At 48.2% G+C, this 20,724-nt stretch overlaps 2 protein-coding genes across 2 annotated transcripts in view; one reads left to right on the top strand and one right to left on the bottom strand.

Moving 5' to 3' along the window:
- The window catches only part of LOC147100495 (ephrin type-B receptor 2), a 181,199-nt gene extending 171,677 nt beyond the window's left edge, over positions 1-9,522 (bottom strand). Inside the window, exons 1-2 of the mRNA XM_085966793.1 lie at positions 9,400-9,522; positions 1,305-1,467 (exon numbers count right to left, since the gene is read on the bottom strand). Of these exons, the coding sequence (XP_085822919.1) occupies positions 1,305-1,467; positions 9,400-9,504 (268 nt within the window). The 5' untranslated portion in view covers positions 9,505-9,522. The remainder of the gene's footprint in view (positions 1-1,304; positions 1,468-9,399) is intronic.
- A 1,444-nt stretch (positions 9,523-10,966) lies between these two features.
- LOC147100494 (uncharacterized) lies at positions 10,967-15,857 on the top strand. The gene is made up of 3 exons (XM_085967350.1): positions 10,967-11,003; positions 11,822-12,120; positions 15,363-15,857. The coding sequence occupies exons 1-3, from the start codon at positions 10,967-10,969 to the stop codon at positions 15,855-15,857; spliced, it is 831 nt and encodes a 276-aa protein (XP_085823476.1).
- The last annotated feature ends 4,867 nt before the right edge of the window (positions 15,858-20,724 follow it).

The following is a 20,724-nucleotide window of genomic DNA, read 5'->3' as shown; positions in this document are numbered from 1 at the left end:
CACTGTTTTCCAAGTGCTCTGCTATTACATCTTTTATAATGGACTCTAGCATTTTCCCCACTACCGATGTCAGGCTTACCGGTCTATAATTCCCCGTTTTCTCTCTACCACCTTTTTTAAATAGTGGGGTAACATTAGCTACCCTTTAGTGCTCTGTGACTGGAATGGTGAGCAGGCAGTGCTCTGTGACTGGAATGGTGAGCAGGCGTTGCCCTGTGACTGGAATGGTGAGCAGGGGGTGCTCTGTGACTGGAATGGTGAGCAGGGCGTGCTCTGTGACTGGAATGGTGAGCAGGGGGTGCTCTGTGACTGGAATGGTGAGCAGGGGGTGCTCTGTGACTGGAATGATGAGCAGGCGGTGCTCTGTGACTGGAATGGTGAGCAGGGCGTGCTCTGCGACTGGAATGGTGAGCAGGGGGTGCTCTGTGACTGGAATGGTGAGCAGGGGGTGTTCTGTGACTGGAATGGTGAGCAGGGTGTGCTCTGTGACTGGAATCATGAGCAGGGGGTGCTCTGTGACTGGAATGTTGAGCAGGGGGTGCTCTGTGACTGGAATGGTGAGCAAGGGGTGCTCTGTGACTGGAATGGTGAACAGGCGGTGCCCTGTGGCTGGAATGGTGAGCAGGGGGTGCTCTGTGACTGGAATGGTGAGCAGGGGGTGCTCTGTGACTGGAATGGTGAGCAAGGGGTGCTCTGTGACTGGAATGGTGAACAGGCGGTGCCCTGTGACTGGAATGGTGAGCAGGGGGTGCTCTGTGACTGGAATGGTGAGCAGGGGGTGCTCTGTGACTGGAATGGTGAGCAGGCGGTGCTCTGTGACTGGAGTGGTGAGCAGGCAGTGCTGTGTGACTGGAATGCAAATGAGTAAAATTGCCCCGTGCCATTCTTAAAAAGGGAAAGCGGAAAGGGAAAATGAACCCAACTGCTTTAGTCTGCTTCTCAACAATGGTCTTAACTGAATATTGACCGATAACAGGGGGCAGGTGAGCTACAGCTCTTCTTAGCTAGAGATTGTTGCATCTCCAGAAGAGAGTCTGAAAGTAGCAATTGTTGATTTGCAAGTCTAAACACTAAATACCAATGCATTACAGACACTTAGAATAAAGAAAGCCCCAGATAATGTGTGCTGGTGGCATCGACAACCAGCTATTCTGGGCAATCTTCTGATGGAGGTTTTTTGGCTTTCCAAAATTTGAAATAGTGCAGGTAGGATATCCCATCATGAATACAACCCCCACCGCCCCCCCCCCACCCCGCGCCACGGAATCATTTCTTCAGTCTGAGGCCTGCATGTGCCCATTTACCTTCTGTCATTGTCTGAAAGTACATCTTCCCACTGTATTGCCCAAAGCCGGCCACTGTCCGTGCTCGCACTTGGAAGACGTAGATGGTGCCTGCTCGGAGGCTGCGGATGGTGGCTGTGTTTGTCTGGCTCTTCACAGCCGAGGAGTTGTGCTCGCTTTGATCCTGCGCACAAGAGAAAAAGAACGACTTGCATTTATACAACACGACCACCTGACGTCTCAAAGCGCTTTACAGCCAATGAAGTGTTTTTTGGAGTGTAGTCACTGTTGTAATGTGGGAAACGCGGCAGCCAATTTGCGCACAGCAAGCTCCCACAAACAGCAACGTGATAATGACCAGATAATCTGATTTTGTTATGTTGATTGAGGGATAAATATTGGCCAGGACACTGGGGATAACTCCCCTGCTCTTCTTCGAAATAGTGCCGTGGGATCTTTTATGTTCACGGGAGAGAGCAGATGGGGCCTCGGTTTAACATCTCATCTGTAAGACAGCACCTCCAACAGTGCAGCACTCCCTCAGTATTACACTGGAGTGTCAGCCTAGATTTTATGCTCAAGTCTCTTAGAGTGAGACTTGAACCCATGACCTTCTGACTCGGAGGCGAGTGTGCTGCCCACTAAGCCACTCCACAGTCTGAAACACTTCTCAGTCTGTCATACATTAATGAAACATTTACAACAATTCTCACACCCTATTCTTAACCCCACTTATACTATGAATATTAATTCACTGTACACTAGCTGGTGATCAAATGGGAAGCTTAAGAAACTCCTGCAATGCAGAGCCAAGCTGAGAATAACTGCTGCAGATGTGACTAGCTCTCCCAGCTCTGCCCTCAGGTGGCATTGCCTCGCAGACCGTTTAAAAAAAAATTCTTTTGTAGAAATGCGGCTTCAGATCGAAGGCAGGCTTCAACATTCTAAAGAAGAAACTAGAAGATCTCTGTGGGATTGCTCTAAATGAGTTCGAAATTTTACATGAACAAGGTGTTACGCCAAGTAGTACACTGAGGGGCACTAACTAATCAGGACTGGGCAGGGGATCCGGCAATACTGGGGTCTCAGGGTCACAGTATCTAAAGGCCCCCACACGCTGGGAGCATGCGGGGATGGGGGCTGGATACACAGATGTAATCCAGTACCCAGTTGCAAGTTATACATTTGGTTCTTATTTTTATGTAATACTTTGATTTAATATTTATTTTTGAATAGAAAAACTTGCAATGGAGAAATAGACTTGGTTGGCACACGGAAGTTTTCATAAATTACTGGAAGATGCGCGACTGAAGCGCCACAGCACCAGCAGTGGTGGGAGGGTGTAACTACAGTGTGACTCGTTTACAGAGGCATTGTCCGTTGTAAATGTGGACATAGGGATTTATAATGGACATGTGGATTTAAGATTGATCATTTATTAAAGATATATATCTCTACCAATATCTATTCTTAAGCCTCAAAAATGATTCATTAGATTTTTTTATTGAAATTTTAACAGCAATCTATTCTCTTTAAACAATCGTTTTTTTTTCTAACCACCAAGGAAGTTGCTTGTAGGTGCTTCTGTTGAGATGTGCTGTTCACAGTTGGTGTTTGTCTCAACAATTCATCACAGTAAAGTCTGATTGTTTTTACATTATTCATTGCTTGAACTAAAATCTTTGAGAATTCCATCTCCACTTTCCTTCAAAGAGGTAGAGTGACTGCCCTCGACATCAAGGCAGAATTTCACCAAGTGTGGCATCAAAGAGCCCCAGTAAAGCTGAAGTCAATAGGAATCAGGGGAAAGACACAATACTGGCTGGAGTCATCCTTTCAAATATGAAGATGGTTGTGGTTGTTGGAAGCCAATCATCTCAGCCCCAGGGCATCACTGCAGGAGTTCCTCAGGGCAGTGTCCGAGGCCCAACCATCATCAACTGCTTCATCAATAACTGACCTTTCATGATGATTACAGTCTTCAAATCTATTTACAATTCCTCAGATAATGAAGCAGTCTGTGCCTGCGTAGAGCAAGACCTGGAGAACAGCCAGGCTTTGATTGATAAGTGGCAAGTAGCATTAGTGCCACACAAGTGCCAGGCAATGCCCATCTTCAACAAGAGAGAGTCTAAACACCCCACCACCCTTTGATATTCAATGGCATTACTATCACTGAATCCCACACCATCAACATCCTGGGGGTCACCATTGACCAGAAACTTAACTGGACCAGCCACATAAATACTGTGGCAACAAGAGCAGGTCAGAGGCTAGGTATTCTGCGGCAAGTGACTCACCTCCTGACTCCCCAAAGCCTTTCCACTACCTACAAGGCACAAGTCAGGAGTGTGATGGAATACTCCCCACTTGCCTGGATGAGTGCAGCTCCAACAACAAGAAGCTCAACACCATCCAGGACAAAGCAGCCCACTTGATTGGCAGCCTAACCACTAACCTAAACATCGCCCCCCCTCCCCTCCCCATGTACCCTGGCTGCAGTGTTTATAGTCTACAGGCTGCACTGCAGCAACTCACCAAGGCTTCTTCGGCAGCACCTCCCAAACCCGTGACCTCTACTACCTGGCAGGACAAGGGCAGGAGGCTCATGGGAACACCACCACCTCCAAGTTCCCCTCCAAGTCACACACCATCCTGACTTGGAAGTATATCGCCGATCTTTCATCATCGCTGGGCCAAAATCCTGAAACTCCCTCCCTCACAGCACCGTGGGAGTACCTTCACCACATGGACTGCAGCGGTTCAAGGCAGCAGCTCACCACCACCTTCTCAAGGGCAATTAGGGATGGGCAATAAATGCTGGGCCGAAAATGAACAAAAAAAACTTTTGGAAAGATGAAAGAAATTGAAATCCTCACAGGGTAAGGAGGTCACGACCCTCAATGCTGGGAATTTCTTCAAATGGCTCATGCTTAGACTGCACGGATGTGATTGAAAGCTCTTTCTAACCACATTCCGTCAAAGCCCAGGCTCTTGAGACTGGCTCCGGCCTTGAACCAAAACTTTAATGAAGGTATTAAAATGCACAATAGGCAGTTCAGTGGCTAAATTTAATTGTGTTTAAGTGAAAATTAACGATTATTTTTTTTAATTTTGTTTAAAATCTTACTTTGGATAACAGATTTCAACTGCTGAGAGAAATACTCAGAGTTTTTTTTACAGAAAGCATGTTGAATGGCTTGCAGGGAAATGATAATGCAGCTCTGACCAGTGTTTAGAGCCGGTATCACATCCTGATGGGTGATCGGTGATGGGGCAAAACTGAGCAGGAAGTGTAGCCATTGGAATTTACAATGGAAAAAGTTGACACAAAGTGTAACTAAAAATCGTGACAATTTTATGTCAGGTTTACGGACAGGAACCGCACATAAGATTTTTAATAAGATATGAATACAAGAGGGGAACTGGGTGATGCATGAGAATTTCAATATACTGACGTTTCACCTTTGGAATTGGGATTGAATTTAGCCCAAACTGTACACCTGTCCAAGAGAGACTCAATCCTGTAAGAAGGAGTCGGCAGGTGGGGTAAGGAGAAGGAATTAGTAAAATGGAGAAGTGGGAGGTGTTAATTGACAATGGCCAAGGAGAAAAGGTTGGAGGAGGAATGGGGGACACCGTGGGCAATCAAACAGTTGACAAGAAGGGAAGGAGCTTCAGATTCAAGACAGCAGCCAAATGCACGTAGAGGTGGGCCGAGAAATGTCTTTGTGATACAAGCACAAAGCAGGTAACTTGTGAAGACCGATGGAAGTCTGTGATACAGGTCGCCAATGGTGGCAACCAACGACTGGGACCTGATGACAGGCAGGGAATTCTGCGGCCTAGTGCCAGTTGAGGATAACTGGGGCCTGGTGCCGGTGAAAGAAGGGTATCTGTCACCGTGATGTTCCCCGCTGAATGCTCCATCCCCAAACAGCCACAGAGCTCAGTGCGTCCATGTGCTGTGACAGAGCACCCAACCACAGAAAGGTCCTCCTGTCATCTGTCTTTCAATTCCTTTGAAGATAATCCTGTCAATCAATTGTGATCAGAGAAAAAATGAACAGGCTGGGGCTCTTTTCTCTAGAAAAGAGAAGGCTGAGGGGGTGACCCTATAGAGGTCTTTAAAATTATGAAGAGGTTTGATAGGGTAGACGTAGATAAGATATTTCCACTTGTAGGCAAGAACAGAACTAGGGGCCATAAATATAAGATAGTCACTAATAAATCCAATAGGGATTCAGGAGAAACCTCTTTACCCAGAGAGTGGTGAGAATGTGGAACTCACTAACACAACAGGGAGTAGTTGAGGTGAATAGCAGAGATGCATTTATGGGGAAGTTGGATAAACACATGAGGGAGGAAAGAATAGAAGGTTATGCTGATAGGGTTAGATGCAGTAGGGTGGGAGGAGGCTCGTGTGGACCATAAACGCTGGCATAGACCAGTTGGGCCGAATGACCTGCTTCTGTGCTGTAAATACAACATCAGATCACAAGAGGTTGAAGACTACCCCACGGATTGCTCATGAGAAGTTAAAAACACAGAGTGAGAGTCCCATCCACCAACACCTGCCTTAATTCCTATTGTATGTAACTCACTTCACACCTCAATCAAATTGCCTTTATCTGAACTAATTCCTAAACAACAAGAATATGAGGTCGATTTTAACTCGGGTGCGGGGAATTGGTGGATTCCCCGAATTTAGTGATTCCGACACGAATCTAAATGGGTCTGTGAGATTGATGCAATTTTAACTCAATTGGCCAATTGATTTCCAGCGTGTGGGAAGCCTTGGCAATGGAGTATTTCCAGTCAGAAAGTCGCAGAATATGACGTCATCATTGCTGCTGCTTTTAAGGTCCACAGCAAGCCTTGCTTCCTCTGCAGGCTCCCAAACTTCACCATTAAGATGGCATAGGAGCCTGCAGGAGCAACGGCCAGCAGGAGGGCCAGATCTGCCCCCAAATTTGATGAGGCTTCACTCCAGGCATTACTGGATGGTGCTAGGGCCCACAGGGAGGCCCTGCTCCCTTCTTCAGGGAGGAAGAGGCCTCCCAGCCAGACCAAGGCTGTGTGGCTACAGGTGGCAGGTCAAGTCAACTCCTTGGGGCTCACACGAAGAACGTGGTTGCAGTGCAGGAGAAGATTCCATGACCTTCTTCGCACTGGAAAAGTAAGTACTGTATGAAGTTTCCTTCACCCTCAATCTGATCCCCATTGCCTTTCCTCAACAGCACTCAGCTTTAGCAATCTCTTCCTGCACATCCCACTAGACACTCACATCCATGCACCCTTACCCATTCCCTCTCTCTCTATGCTCACATTCACAGAACTATTCCACCATGCAGCCCTCACACTCCCTCTCACTCTGATGCTTTGAACACAACTGACTACACACAGGGAGGGCCCTTGGTCTTGCAACCTCACTCCATCTTTGTCTCCTTCTAAGTACCTATGCTATGCAATCTGTGCATTCACTCCTTCATTCTCACTCAACCTCCACTTGTCTCCCTCATTGCAGGAAAAGAGAGCTCACAACAGGAGAGAGCGACCAGGACAGGAGCAGGGCCGCCCTCAGTAGCCCAGCACACCCCCTGGGAGGAAGGCGTCGTGGAGATTGCCGGGGCTGACCGAGATGTGGAAGTTGGGGAAGGACAGACAGAAGCATCACCGCAAGCTGGTGACAGAATAGTTTTCCATCTCTCTCATTGGCATTGCATGAGTCGCTGATAATGATTCTGAAGCTACATCATATGGACTTATGATCATCTGCAAAATGCAATGTGCATGTAACCTTGGCATCACATCTCTAACTTTTTCCTTGACTCCCCCACAGGACCATCGAGAGCCCCCGTCCCCAGTGTGCAGGAGGAAGAGCCTGAGCAGCCAGACTCCTCAGAGGAATCTGCAACCTCTGAGGGCACAGCGTCAGCAGAAATAAGCGCACCCAGCACCAGCGCAGACACTCACACCTCGGTGGGACCTTCGGGACATAGTGTAGAGTTGTCACCTGGTGTATCACAGCTCACAAGTGAGCATCAGCAGATTGTGGAGACAGGCACAGCAGTGGATAGTCCTCGTCAGAGGGCGCAGGACTCTGCCAGCTCGGCTCAGCTGCATGTCGACCCTCTGTCTCTGGGTCCATCTGTAAGAGCAGAGGTGATGGAACTCCATGCAAAGATGCAGGAGTCTCTGGCAGGTTTTGTCTCCAGGGCCACTGCGAGTGTGGAGCAAATGGAGGAGTCCATAGCGAACATGAGCAGAGCCTTGGTGGAGTCAGTGGCGCATGAACGCATCAATACAGAAAGGATGGCTACCTACATGCAAATGATTGCTGCCTCCATGGTAAGGCTGGCTACGATAGAGGAGAGGAGGGCTACGGCTATGGAGGAGGTTAGTCGCCAGGGTATGGAAAACATGGTGAGTGTTCAGAATAGAATGACATCTCTTGAGGAGCGATGGGCATCTATTGAACAGAGAAACCAGGCCTTCATGAAAGTCCTTCTGAGTAGGACTGCCATTGCAGATACGGGTCCCCATGGCCCCCCTTATGTGCAGCAAGGTGCTCTCAAGCCACTGCAGGCACTGAGGGGGACCTGACCCATGTGAGGGAGGTTGGTGGCAGACCTCAAGGAAGTGGGGGCTCCTCTCCAAGCGCTCACACTTCCATGCCACTGCAGAGCCCTCGGTCAGAGCCCCGCTGGAGTCCTACCCAACTGAGATAGACGTCTCAGCTCCTGCACAGCCGCAGGAGCAGCAGACCGCTGACGAGCCCTCACAGGCTCGCCACCCCAGAGGATGCCCGCCAAAGGTGTCGAGACAGGAGCAGCAGGAAAATGAGCAAGGGGCCTCCACATCTGCTGAAGCCACAGGGGAACCACTACGTAGGAGCACGCGTAAGAGGAAAATAAAGCACAAATAGTCACAAGGGTTGTCACTTGGGTGAAATGTTGTGTATTCTGTAAAAATGCCATCAGTTGTTTGTTTTGCATAAGAATTCTGATGGCAACTGCTGCAGTTGTGGCGTGTGTCATTTTGCGAATGGGGCTGGAGGTCCTCTAATGCCCAGAAGGGAAGGAAATAAATGGCTCCCATGCTTCTGGTATATGCCTCCGTTGAGGAAGCGCTGAGTGAAGGTGGCGAGCGGGGTTTCGCAGGAGGTCACACTGGAGAAGTGTGTGAGGCTCCAACCTTCCACAGCTGTGGTTAAGCCTGGTAAAAGTTGCCCAGACCTGAAACAACAAAGTCCTGCCACCTGCAAATGATGACTGATCAAATCTCCTCTTTAATGGTTGACCTGCAGCTGATAGTCAGCAAGCCAATAGTGCTCCCGCCAGGTTTCACCGTCGTGTTTCCCACCAGGTGTGTTTTACATGGGAAAAGGGTTAAACAGGCAAGGGCCTGTTAAAATGGGATTTTCAAGGCCAATGAGTGCTGTTTAAGGGCCCTAAAGACCAGTCCCGCCTGTTGCAGGCGGGACTGATTCAGGATTATCAGACACGCCCGGGTTAAAATGGCTAGGTGACGGGAACCAGGCCGGGGGGGGGTCCCGACCCCCAGATTTTGCGATTTTAACCCCCCACACGCCTCAAAGCCCGCCTGACGGCTGAGTTAAAATCGAGCCCTATGTCTTTTTCACAGCCCTAATGTTTCTGGACTTCCATTTTTAACTGGGTTTACTGTTGCTTTTAAAATATATTTACATACAAATCTAGCCAGCAAAAAGCTCGATTTTTGTCACATGCATTTACTGACAACTTACCCAGTAGACGGAGAGGTCGACAGTCGTAGGAATGAGAAAAGGACATTTGAATTCTCAGACGAATTTCTTTCGCAATCTAAGCTTCTGGATTAAGGTGCATTTTTAAAAGGTCCCTTCCCTCCAAGCCTCAGTTTACAATGATGCCACTGTGGTGTTTACCTGGACTATGGATGTGAAAAACAGGGTCGGATTTATGTTAATGAGTTACAATGCGAGTCACAACGCTCTGGAGCTCCTTGTTGATGACATCTACCAACCCAATTGTTTCTACAATTCATTGATTTCCGAAATTAACCACTCTGAAGAATTTTCATTTTTACTTCCTCTTTCAAATCCTAGATTCCATACCTTCTCATAATACTGGAGTTCGTAGTCCAGGATCACTCCATTGGGCTGGTCAGGCTGAGACCAGGACAGCGTTACACTGTCCACTGTACGGCTCACTTGGTGCATAAATGAAATTGCGGATGGAGCTGTAACAGAAAGTGAACAGTTGAGCAAATCAGCTAGACTGAACCATCCTAACACACACACCCGCACATATACACACACACACACACACACACACAGACAGACACACACACACACGCACAGACACACACACACACACACACACACACACGCACAGACACACATGCACACATGCACACACACACACACACAGACACACACCCACACATATACACACACACACACAGACAAACACGCACACATGCACACACACACACAAACACGCACACACACACACGCAAACACAGACACACATACATACACACGCACACACACATATGCATCCACACATGCGCAAACACTCTCATACAGACACACGCACACAGTGTCACGCACAAACACATGTACACACACAGATACACGCAGAGACAGACAAATGCGCACACATACACATTCACTCAGTTATGATAGTTGATGCCAGTTAAAATAGCATTTTAGCAATGGCACTCGTGTACATGGTGCACAGATTCCTATACTCAGTCACCCCATTAAAGGAGTCAAAGTGCGAGTCTATTGATGAGAACGTTTCTGATTAGCCTCTATCACCATTGCTGTTAACTCATATTTTCTCTTTACATAAGCATGCCTGACAATTTGATGGTTTCAGTATTAAAAAAATGATTTTTTTTGCCACGCAAGCCATAAATTCTCGGGGTCAATGTCGCTTTCATATTGTGACGGCATGATTTACATTTCGGCAGCAAGTTAGCCACAGAGGCTAGTGGTTTGCATTCAGTGTTGTCCACAATTAACATATCACTTCACACATAAATGTAATGTAATGAGGTAAAGGAAAGTCAGCATTTATCTGCTATACATTGGCAGATACTGTTGGGCCTAGACCGATATTATTGGGACTATTCAATGGATGGATATCTGGTATCTTTCTGCCTCTATATTCAGTTTCTGTCAAACCCTTGACTTGAAGTGTGAGACATGACCAATATTGTTAACTCTTTGAGTGCTGCTTTTCTACCTCAGTTTGGAGAAAAGGCACCTCTGCTCCATGACCTGCTGTGTATCGAAGGTTACCTGGGAGGCCGTGCATCTGGGTGCTGGACTGAGTGCTGAGTTCGGTACCTTCTCATCGGAGCCACTAGATGGAGGAGTGTGCCTGAGCGAGCGTGGGCGATGTCACCGCACACACACACCCAGTGCCCCGCCGTGCAGCTCAGGCTGCTGGGACATTCCTCCCTCCGCTCAGCCACTCGCCCCCAAAAACAGTCTGTCAGACACCCAAAGCTGAAAACTGGGGACTGGATCCCGACACCCAGAAAACCTTTCAAATCAGAAATTATTTAGTATTCATGCTGGAGTTTGCCCAGTGTGCTCTGATGTGTTTCATGACATACTTGCTTCAGGTTATAACATCTTATATATCTGAAATGTAACCTTCCAGTAAGTGATGTTCCTCATTGAGCTCGATGTGAATAAGCAGCTCTGTAAGTTATAAAACTAATTTGATGCATGTGCAGCTCACAGCTCTTTCCTCGCTTTGATGAAATGCACCATATCTGGAGGCCCCATTTCGACTTCTTCCTCTTTCGTCATTTGTAAATCTCCCTAATTATTGTCTTGTTTCTGATCCCGGGGTCATGTGTAATCTTGCTTCATTCCAAAAAGGAAATCCACTCTTCCTGTACTGATGCCCGGGCTCCCTCGCTATTAGTGAAATGGGAATCGCCAGGCAGACCTCAGCTTTGATTTACACCACGCGCACTGTGCCACCCCTGGGCTGTGCCTTAACTATTGGCTGTGGACCTGCACCAATATTTTTAATGCTAATTCTTCACTTTAATTCCAACCCATATTTACCGACTGCCATCCTGCACGAGTGATCACTGCTTCAAATACCTCACTACAACAACAACTTGCATTTATACAGCACATTTCCCGCAGTAAAACGTCCCATGGTGCTTCACAGGAGCGACTATCAAACATCATTTGACACCGAGCCACTCAAGCAGATATTAGGACAGGTGATCAAAAGCTTGGTCAAAGAGGTAGGTTTTAAAGAGCGTCTTAAAAGGAGGAGAGAGTGTATATAAGAGAGGAATTAGAACATATCACACAATATTTGGCATCGGTGCTCTGTATTCAGTCAGAATGAGTATTCCCATACAAAGTAAATAACTGAATCCACACACTGACCTGCGTTTTCACAACAGACTTTATTCAGTGATAAAGCTAGCACAGAGTGAATTCAAAATTGAAGTATTTTTTCTGAACATTTTTATTCCTAAACAATCTCTGAGCTCAGGCCAATGTGATCAGCACAGCTCCCACACAGATCCAGCACATCCCCAGCACAGTCTGAGCACATCCCCAGCACATCCCCAGAGCAGCTCCAGCACATCCCCAGAGCAGCTCCAGCACATCCCCAGAGCAGCTCCAGCACAGCTCCAGCACATCCCCAGAGCAGCTCCAGCACATCCCCAGAGCAGCTCCAGCACAGCTCCAGCACAGTCTGAGCACATCCCCAGCATAGCTCCAGCACAGCTGTCCCAACAGTCGGCTTGTACGTGTTTTGCTCAGCTGGGATTATGTTACCGCAGTCAGGTGACTCTAAGGGCCGCAGCACTTAGATCGAGCTGTCACACCTTCTTAATTCAGCTGGGCTGAGAAAAAAAGTGACACACGTTGACACACACAGACACTGACACACTGACACTGACACAGACACACAGATACTGACACAGACAATGACACACACAGGCACACACAGACACTGACACACACTGACATACAAACACTGACACACACAGACACTGACACACTGACAGACACACAGACACTGACACACACACACTGACACACACACAGACACTGACACACACAGACACACGCTGACACACACAGACACATTGACACCGCTTGTGCAAGGCTTGAACTCTCCATGTAGTATCAACAGTTCCAGACTTAATACTTTGGAGCACAGGAACAGGAGTAGGCCATTCAGCCCCTTGATCCTGTTCTGGCTGATCTGTATCTTAACTCCATCTACTCGCCTCAGTTCCATGGCCTAGAAATTGGGGAACGCTGGAAACCTGCCGGTAACACCAGTGGCCAAGGATAACAGCTGCCGGCCGAGAGAGCGCCATTGTGGTCGTGCCTGCTCTTTAGCATCAGGGTGGCGGTGATTTTCTAGGGCAACGCGCTCTTTGCAGCGCTAATCTCAGAAGGAGGCCAAAGGTCGCCTCTGTCTCCCAGTCGCAGTGTAGGGGAACGGGGAAGAAAGGAGCGACCCCAACAGTTGCCGTACTTGCTCCAAAAATATTAGCTGCCTCCTGATGTTTGTGGATTTTTTATGAAATGAATGCAGATAAAAGAGATCTTATCGTAGATCATCCTCAATCATTGCGATGGAGTTCACCCATTGATTTACTGACCCACAAACACTGTAGGCCTCCCAGAAAGCTGCCAGAAATCCATTCCCTACCACCCACCCCCCTGCCGCAACTGATGGGTAAAAAGTGCAAGTTTAAAAGGAGAACCTTGGCAAAGGAGGCGTTTCAGGTTCCGGCATCCATCTGAGGTGTTTTCCACTTGTCAGCGCCCATCCTTGTAAGTCCTGCCAGATGCTTCATGGCGGTTAACGCTGCTCAAACACCTTTTAGTGGCGCCGCTCACTGGCGTGACTTACCGGAGTGGAGAACTCCAAAACGGATGAGCCCGCATCAGCTCGGCGTTGTATGCCGATTGACGTCACGCTAAAATACTTCACATTAAAATACTTTTGCCAACGGCAGGCAACGGCAGCGCTGCCGACCTGCCAAAAATGGCGGCCACTGCAGGTCCCGCCACCAGCTGGTGGAAGAGTGCTGGCTGCCGTTTTTTCGGCATTTCCTGGTGGTAATGGGTGGCGCAAACCACCCGAATTCCTAGGCCCATATCTTTAAATACTCTTACATAAATCTATCAATCTCAGTTTTGAAATTTTCAATGGACCTAACCTCAACAGCTTTTTGAGGGAGAGAGTTCCAGATTTCCACTACCCTTTGGGTGAAGATATGCTTCTTGATATCACCCCTGAATGGCCTAGATCTAATTTATCATTTTAAACACCTCAATCAGCTCACCTCTCAAACTTCTAAATTCAAGGGAATACAAACCAATTTTATGCAACCTATCTCATAATTTACCCCTTTTAGCCCCTTTTAGCACTGCATCCACTCCAAGGCCAATATATCATTCCTGAGGTGTGGGGCCCAAAACTGAACGCAGTGTCCAGATGTGGTCTTGCCAGAGTTCTGTACAGCTGTACCATAACTTCCAGCTCTTTCTATTCCAGCCCCCTTGAAATAAAAGTCAACATTCCATTAGCCTTTTTAATTATTTTTCTATCTAGCTTTTAGTGATTTCTGTACTTGGACCCTAAATATCTCCACTCCTCCAATGTTCCGAGCTTCTCACCATTTAGAGAATACTCTGATCGATCTTTCTTAGGGTTAAAGTGGATGACCTCACACTTCCCTACATTGAACTCCATCTGCCACAGTTTTGCCCACTCACTGACTATCAATGTCCCTTTGCAACTTTCTGCTCCCATCTACACCACTTACAGAGGCATCTAACTTAGTGTTCTCAGCTAACTTATACATATGGCTCTCTATTCCTTCATCCAAGTCACTTATAAATATCAGTGAAAAGCTGAGGCCCCAGTACAGATCCCTGGGGTACACCACTAGTCCATGCGCTCTTATTTTTGTCACCGTCTCTTATGTGGGACCTAGTCAAATATCTTCTGGAAGTTCATATAAATAACACCCATAGACACTCCCTTATCTACCACTTTTGTTACCTGCTCAAAAAACTCAACTCGGTTCGTTAGACATGACTTATCCGTTGTAAATCTATGATGGCTGTCTCTTTTGTTTCGTGGTGAAACAAATTTCAGGATTGAAGAGGCAAACTGACTGAACATCCAGAGGTCAGCTGAAAGAATTCAGCTTCAGACTATCTAAGTGACACTACAGTCAAATCTGAAACTGAAGGCAAACTTCAGACCTACGCGCATGGCATTTGCTTGGAAATACTGTAGTTGGCCGAGATTAGTGTCAGTCTGTAGCCTCAGACCAGGGCATTTATCGTACACCAATAGCAGGGCAAAATCAGTCACACGACAACTCTCGGGACAGGTTTTATACTGTCGGTCTACAGTTCACTACAGATTCATTCCCACATAAACACAGACATTCTGGGGGAAAGTTAACCTGGAGGAGCACATGGGTTTGGCTGCAGGTGAGAGTGAAAACCGAGTAAAAGGTGAGCGTGTCAGGAAGCCAGCTCCAACCTGCCAAATTCCGCGTTTAACTGGAGCGCGTTAGGCTGCTTGTGCGCAACCCCTCGGGAGAGGCGGGTTGCCTATTAACATGTTAATCGTGCAATCAGAGCAATATTTCAACACACTTCAACGCGCGCATCCACGGGTTTCCAGGGCTTCCTGAAACTCGCCAGTGAAAGCAAAGCGAGAACACAGTGGCAATTGAGGGAGCTGATTCACGGAAATACTGCAATCAATACTCAGTACTCACAGCTGCTTTCTTACCTACTAGTGGGAAAGGGTTTGTTCACAGTACTTGTGCTAAGAGTTTACTTTCTACACTTTGGAGGTTTTCTGAATCACATCAGGACGGGTGGCGCCTTGGCTGCCATTAGGTTGGACCTCGGACGAGGAGCAATATGACCAGTACCACAACTAGCAGCAGCACCAGCCTACTGTTGAGAGACCTGGAGCTGGACATCAGAGAGGGGGGCAGCAGAGGGGTGTAGCTCGCAGGAGGTGGCCATATGACCACCAGACGTTACACAGGGTGTACAGGCAGAGGCTGAGTTTCCTTGACATGTCGGAACAGCAGTGCTTCAGGAGGCTCAGGATGTCACGCCAGGTGGTGGCAGACATCTGCAGCCTGCTAGAAGATGCTCTTCTCCCTGCTGGACCTGGTGGCCACACGTTACCAGTGGCTGTCAAAGTCACCACCGTCCTCAACTTTTTTGCCTCCGGATCCTTCCAGGGTTCTACCAGAGACATATCCAGGATCTCCAAGTCGGAAATCCACAAGTGCATAAGACAGATGACTGATGGATTATTTGCCAGGGCCGCCAATTATGTGAACTTTGCCTGCGATGATGCCAGTCGGAATGAGTGGGTGCTCAGATTTACATCTATGGCTGGCTTCCCACAGATACAGGGTGTCATCGACTGCACACACATGGCAATCCGAGCACCCCCAGATCAACCAAGATTATTCATCAACCCCAAGGGCTTCTACTCCATCAATGTGCAGCCGGTGTGAAACCACAAAAAGTAATTTCTGCAGGTGTGCACAAGATTCCCAGGGAGCTGCCATGATGCTTTTGTCCAAACTCCCCGACATCTTTGGACCTGCAAGCAGAGTTAAAGGGTAGCGGGAGGCTGCTGGGAGACAAGGGATACCCATTTCAAACTTGGTTGATGAAAGTTGTCAGAAACCCAATCAATGAAGCCCAACAGTGCAACAATGAATGCCATATGACCACCAGATGTGTGATTGCACAAGCCATTGGCATGCTGAAGATGCGCTTCAGGTGTCTAGACAGATTTGGAGGTGCCCTTCAGTGCGCACTAGCCAAGGTGTCCAGAATGGTCATGGTGTGCTGCGCTCTGCACAACATTGTGCAGCAGTGAGGTTTGGACTTGCAGGAGGAACAAGGCTCAGAGCTCAGATCCTCCTCGGACAATTCTGAGGAGGAGGTGAGGGAAGACGAGGAGGAGGAAGGTGATGAGGGCAATGCAGCACCAGCTGCTCACATTGCTGCCGGGATGCCCGTGGTGCCCTTATTAATGCCAGGCTCACTTAGGTTGCACCAGTGGACCGATATCAGAAGCACATGCAACGGCCACGCTTTCCAACACCCACTCCCCCCCAATGCCACTGACACAAAGCAGTCCTGCAAACAACCAACCACCCCTTACACACCCCCGCATTGGTCCCCGTCAATTCATGTCTTCCAATTGATCATCAAACAAGTTAAAAGGCGACTTGCCACCCAGCAAACAAGAATGGGCAAGACGGGAAAGTGGTGCAAAAGAATAAAATTTATGTCATTGAACTTGTAAGGTTCGCAAGAATTTCAGAAAATTTCTACAGCCCCCGAAGATTATTTTTTTGATTAAAGGAAAACCTGGGTGGAATATACCTTAAAAACCCAGCGTATCAAAATGGCTGTCAGGCCTCGTGGCAGAAGACAAAGACGACCTGCCTGAATATCTCCCATCGCTGGCTGACAAAAGGATTTGAAAACACCAGCCTGTGAACAGGTTGATGCACTTGAAACTGTCAATCAACTGCAGTTTAGGAAGTTTCACTCACAGGACAAAGGGTTGTTTGTTTATAGGCCCTAGACAATGTTGACTCAAGGGCTTAAGTACTTAAAGCTGTCAATCAGTTGCGGTTGGGCGGTGACCGCAGGACAATGGATTGTTTACAAGCCACTTGAGTGCTGTTGACTGAACACTTAAGGATTCAGAGGGACATTTCAAACTGGTCGCAAACCAGTTAAAATGAATGGGTAACACTTTCAAATCCATTACAGTCAATGGGGGCAGTTCGGTCCCTTTTGTATAGCCCAGATACATCCAGATTTGGGCACGAAGACAACGGCTCCCAATGGGGTATAAAGATAGCCCCTCAGGAAACCATTTGCTCTCTCTCTGCCGGCTTGCTTCCGATTCCCTGCCCACAAGAGGAACAGCTCAACAGCCCGCCCAAAGAAGTGGAATACCAGCAGTTACTTTTGAATTACTGGGGTATCTCTACTTCGGGGCGGTGAAGAATCCAAGACAGACCGCAGGGGCACGGAGCAGGCATTCACTGGTGAGCATAAAACTTTCTGGCCCTTTACAAGGCAACCTAGATAGGTATTAGGGGTGGGAATTAAAGGGGGATTTTGTTAAATTGTCATTTTAGTCAATTTTCCCTCGATGTGTCTGTTTCTCCTCCCCTATTAAGTAAAAGTGTGCTGTATTAAGCAAAGGGTGCTGTATTAAGCAAAGGTGTGCTATATTAAGCAAAGGTGTGCTGTATTAAGCAAAGGTGTGCTGTATTAAGCAAAAGTGTGCTGTATTAAGCAAAGGGTGCTGTATTAAGCAAAGGTGTGCTGTATTAAGCAAAGGTGTGCTGTATTAAGCAAAAGTGTGCTGTATTCATCATTATTTTCAATTTATTCTTTATTTCAATAAATACTGGTCTTCTTTGCACCCAACCACGAGTCTCGTTTTGTCTATATCGCTACTGAAATAAGTCCGGCGGTCAGAACCAGGAAAGGGGAGCGATTCGAAACCGCACGGGACTCTGGAGCAGCTCAGATACTTCTGACTGGCCAGAGACAATAACCCCATTACACCAGAAACACACCCCCTGTATTTTCTACAAACTGAAAAACAGAAACTTAACAACATAACATTTTCTCATATCCCCATGTGCTGACCCTTCGGCAACTACAAAGCTTTACTCTTCCTTTTCCGAATACTCCTACGAGGTGCAACCCCTGAGGCTTGAGCAGAGGTAGAGACAGGCTGCTCCGATCCCTGCCCTGGCTGCTGAGTTGCTCTTGGCCGACGACTTATCGGTTTTGGAGCCCGTGAGGGCCCCACCAAAGACTGCTCCACCTGCACCTGTGCAGGGGCAGGCTCGGCCATCGGGAGACGAGGCAGCATGTCGGCTACTGACTGATGGGAGTGCAACCGGTGAGAAGTGGGAGTGCTTTGAGTGGAGTCCCCACATCCTGTCTTCTTTTGCCATCACCCCTCTCATGGCCCAGCACACTACATTGGCACCACTGTGCTGGAGAGCACTTTGGTGCAGGTCAGTGCGACACTATAAGGCCAAGGCTAAGGTATCTGTCATTCTAGTTAAGATGACAGGCATGTTGGGATCCAGAGTCTGCACGGCCGTGGTTAAGGCTTGCATGGACTCATTTCATTGCAGTGTTTGATGTTCCGCGGCGCTGGCCACTCTATCCATGCAAAAAGGCATCATCTCAATGCCCTACAACATTAACACACTTATGTTTGAGGCGGACTCCTCTATTCTCTCTGTAATCATGGACAGTGTATGTGGAAGGCCTGTCAGTGCATCGCACATTCTCTGCTGCTGCTCAATGATTCTCCTTTCCATCAACGGCCCCCAGGGTATGGCATCTGTGTCCAGCTGGGCAGAGCTTGGAGAGAGGCTGCACCTTCCGACACGAACTCTCCACTGCTGTCCCTGTCTCCACCATCTGCTCTTGTTCCATTTGTGATGTGTGAGTCACCAGGTGAAAATCCAACTATCTGTCCCACTGGTCCCACCGACGTGTGAGTATCTGAGCTGGTGCACGGTCTGCATGTGTCGTGTGACGGTGCACCCTCAGAAACACTCAGCTTCTCTGAGGATTCATCGTCCGCGAAGTCTAGTAACTGCTGTTGCACACGGGAAGGCCCTGGCCGAGAGAAATGATGTGAATTAGTCCTGGCAAGGTAAGAATGTTGCAGCTTATCATTTTCAAGATGATCGTATTTCACTCGCTGTTGAAACCAAGTCAACATGACTGAGTGCCGTATGACATGTGGGTCGCTGGTATTTAATTGTCACCAGATAGCTGTGAGCTCCCCATCTCCTCATCTTCGACTGCCAGGAATGTCGAAACACCCCAGGTCTCCAGCACCTCCTCCTTTGCAGTTGTGTGCTGGGAGATCTGTGGAGGACCATCTTCAGTTCTCTCCCTCTCCCTGGTGTTCTGTGCTCCCTTCTCCTGCAACGGGGGAAAGAACAGACCTTTGAGTGAGTGTAATGGCATGTGTTCACCCCATGGATGCAGTGCATTTGGTGAGGGTGTCTATCAGGGAGAGGCATGAAATTGCATAAGGACGAGGGTGAGTGGGGGTGGTGGATGGATAGATGGGGATGTGAGGAAGTGCATAGAAAGAGAAGGATGGGTGCACGAGCAAGGTAAGTGGGCGATGGCTCGAGAAGGCAGAGTGAGGGGGTGGGGTTTTGCGTACAGCAGGGTGTAGGTGAACGTGCAACTGTACTCACCTTTCCTGATCTGGTTAGGTCATTAAAGCGCTTCCTGCACTGAATCCAGGCGCGTGGCTCTACGCTCCTGGTGCTGACCACCTGGGCCACCTCCAGCCATGCCTTCTTGGTGTCAGCAGCAGGTTTCTTCCTCCCACCGCTGGGGAAGAGTATCTGTCTCCGGCTCCTCACTGCCCCCAGCAGCACATCAAGCGAGGCGTTATTAAAGCGGGCCGCAGCCTTTGAGAGTCCTGATTCCATACTGACACTGCTTCCTCCGTTGCTTCCAGCTCAAAGCTCCTGCAAATTCCATCTTTTGGATTGGCCCTTTAAATACTGGAGTTGGAAGTAAAATGATAACGAGGTGGCTGCATTAAAATGTCACTGACAGACACACAGGATTTACTTCTGGGTTTCCCATCCAATATCGGACACCATCCCCACTCCCAGCGCATCTCCGAGTTAATATCAGGGACTCAGACTCCCGAGACTCATTTCAGTGACACATTGCCTTTCCCACAACCCTTTGTGTGACACCCCACCAATCACACAACTCTATGTATGACACCCCACCAATCCCACAACTCTATGTGTGATACTCCACCAATCACACAACTCTATGTATGACACCCCACCAATCGCACAGCTCTATGTGTGACACCCCACCAATCACACAACTCTATGTGTGATACTCCACCAATCACACAACTCTATGTATGACACCCCACCAATCACACAACTCTATGTGTGACACCCCACCAATCGCACAGCTCTATGTGTGACACCCCACCAATCACACAACTCTGTGTGACACACCACCAATCACACAACTCTGTGTGACACCCCACTAATCACACAACTCTATGTGTGACACCCCACCAATCGCACAGCTCTATGTGTGACACCCCACCAATCACACAACTCTGTGTGACACACCACCAATCACACAACTCTGTGTGACACCCCACCAATCACACAACTCTATGTATGACACCCCACCAATCACACAACTCTATGTGTGACACCCCACCAATCACACAACTCTATGTGTGACACCCCACCAATCACACAACTCTGTGTGACACACCACCAATCACACAACTCTATGTATGACACCCCACTAATC

This window comes from Somniosus microcephalus, chromosome 25, assembly GCF_052327205.1.
Source record: "Somniosus microcephalus isolate GS21.2 chromosome 25, FLI_Smic_1.0, whole genome shotgun sequence".
Classification (NCBI taxonomy): Eukaryota; Metazoa; Chordata; class Chondrichthyes; order Squaliformes; family Somniosidae; genus Somniosus; species Somniosus microcephalus.
The sequence above is the reverse complement of the archived record's forward strand: the minus strand, read 5'-3'. Positions and strand labels throughout refer to the sequence as shown.

What these genes read in the sequence shown, in the direction of transcription:
- LOC147100494 (XM_085967350.1), top strand. Translation starts at nt 10,967, where the DNA reads ATGTTCCTCATTGAGCTCGATGTGAATAAGCAGCTCT. An exon ending in CGATGTGAATAAGCAGCTCT is followed by an intron (nt 11,004 to 11,821) that starts GTAAGTTATAAA and finishes CTCTGAGCTCAG; the next exon opens with GCCAATGTGATCAGCACAGC. An exon ending in GATTATGTTACCGCAGTCAG is followed by an intron (nt 12,121 to 15,362) that starts GTGACTCTAAGG and finishes TATGACCACCAG; the next exon opens with ACGTTACACAGGGTGTACAG.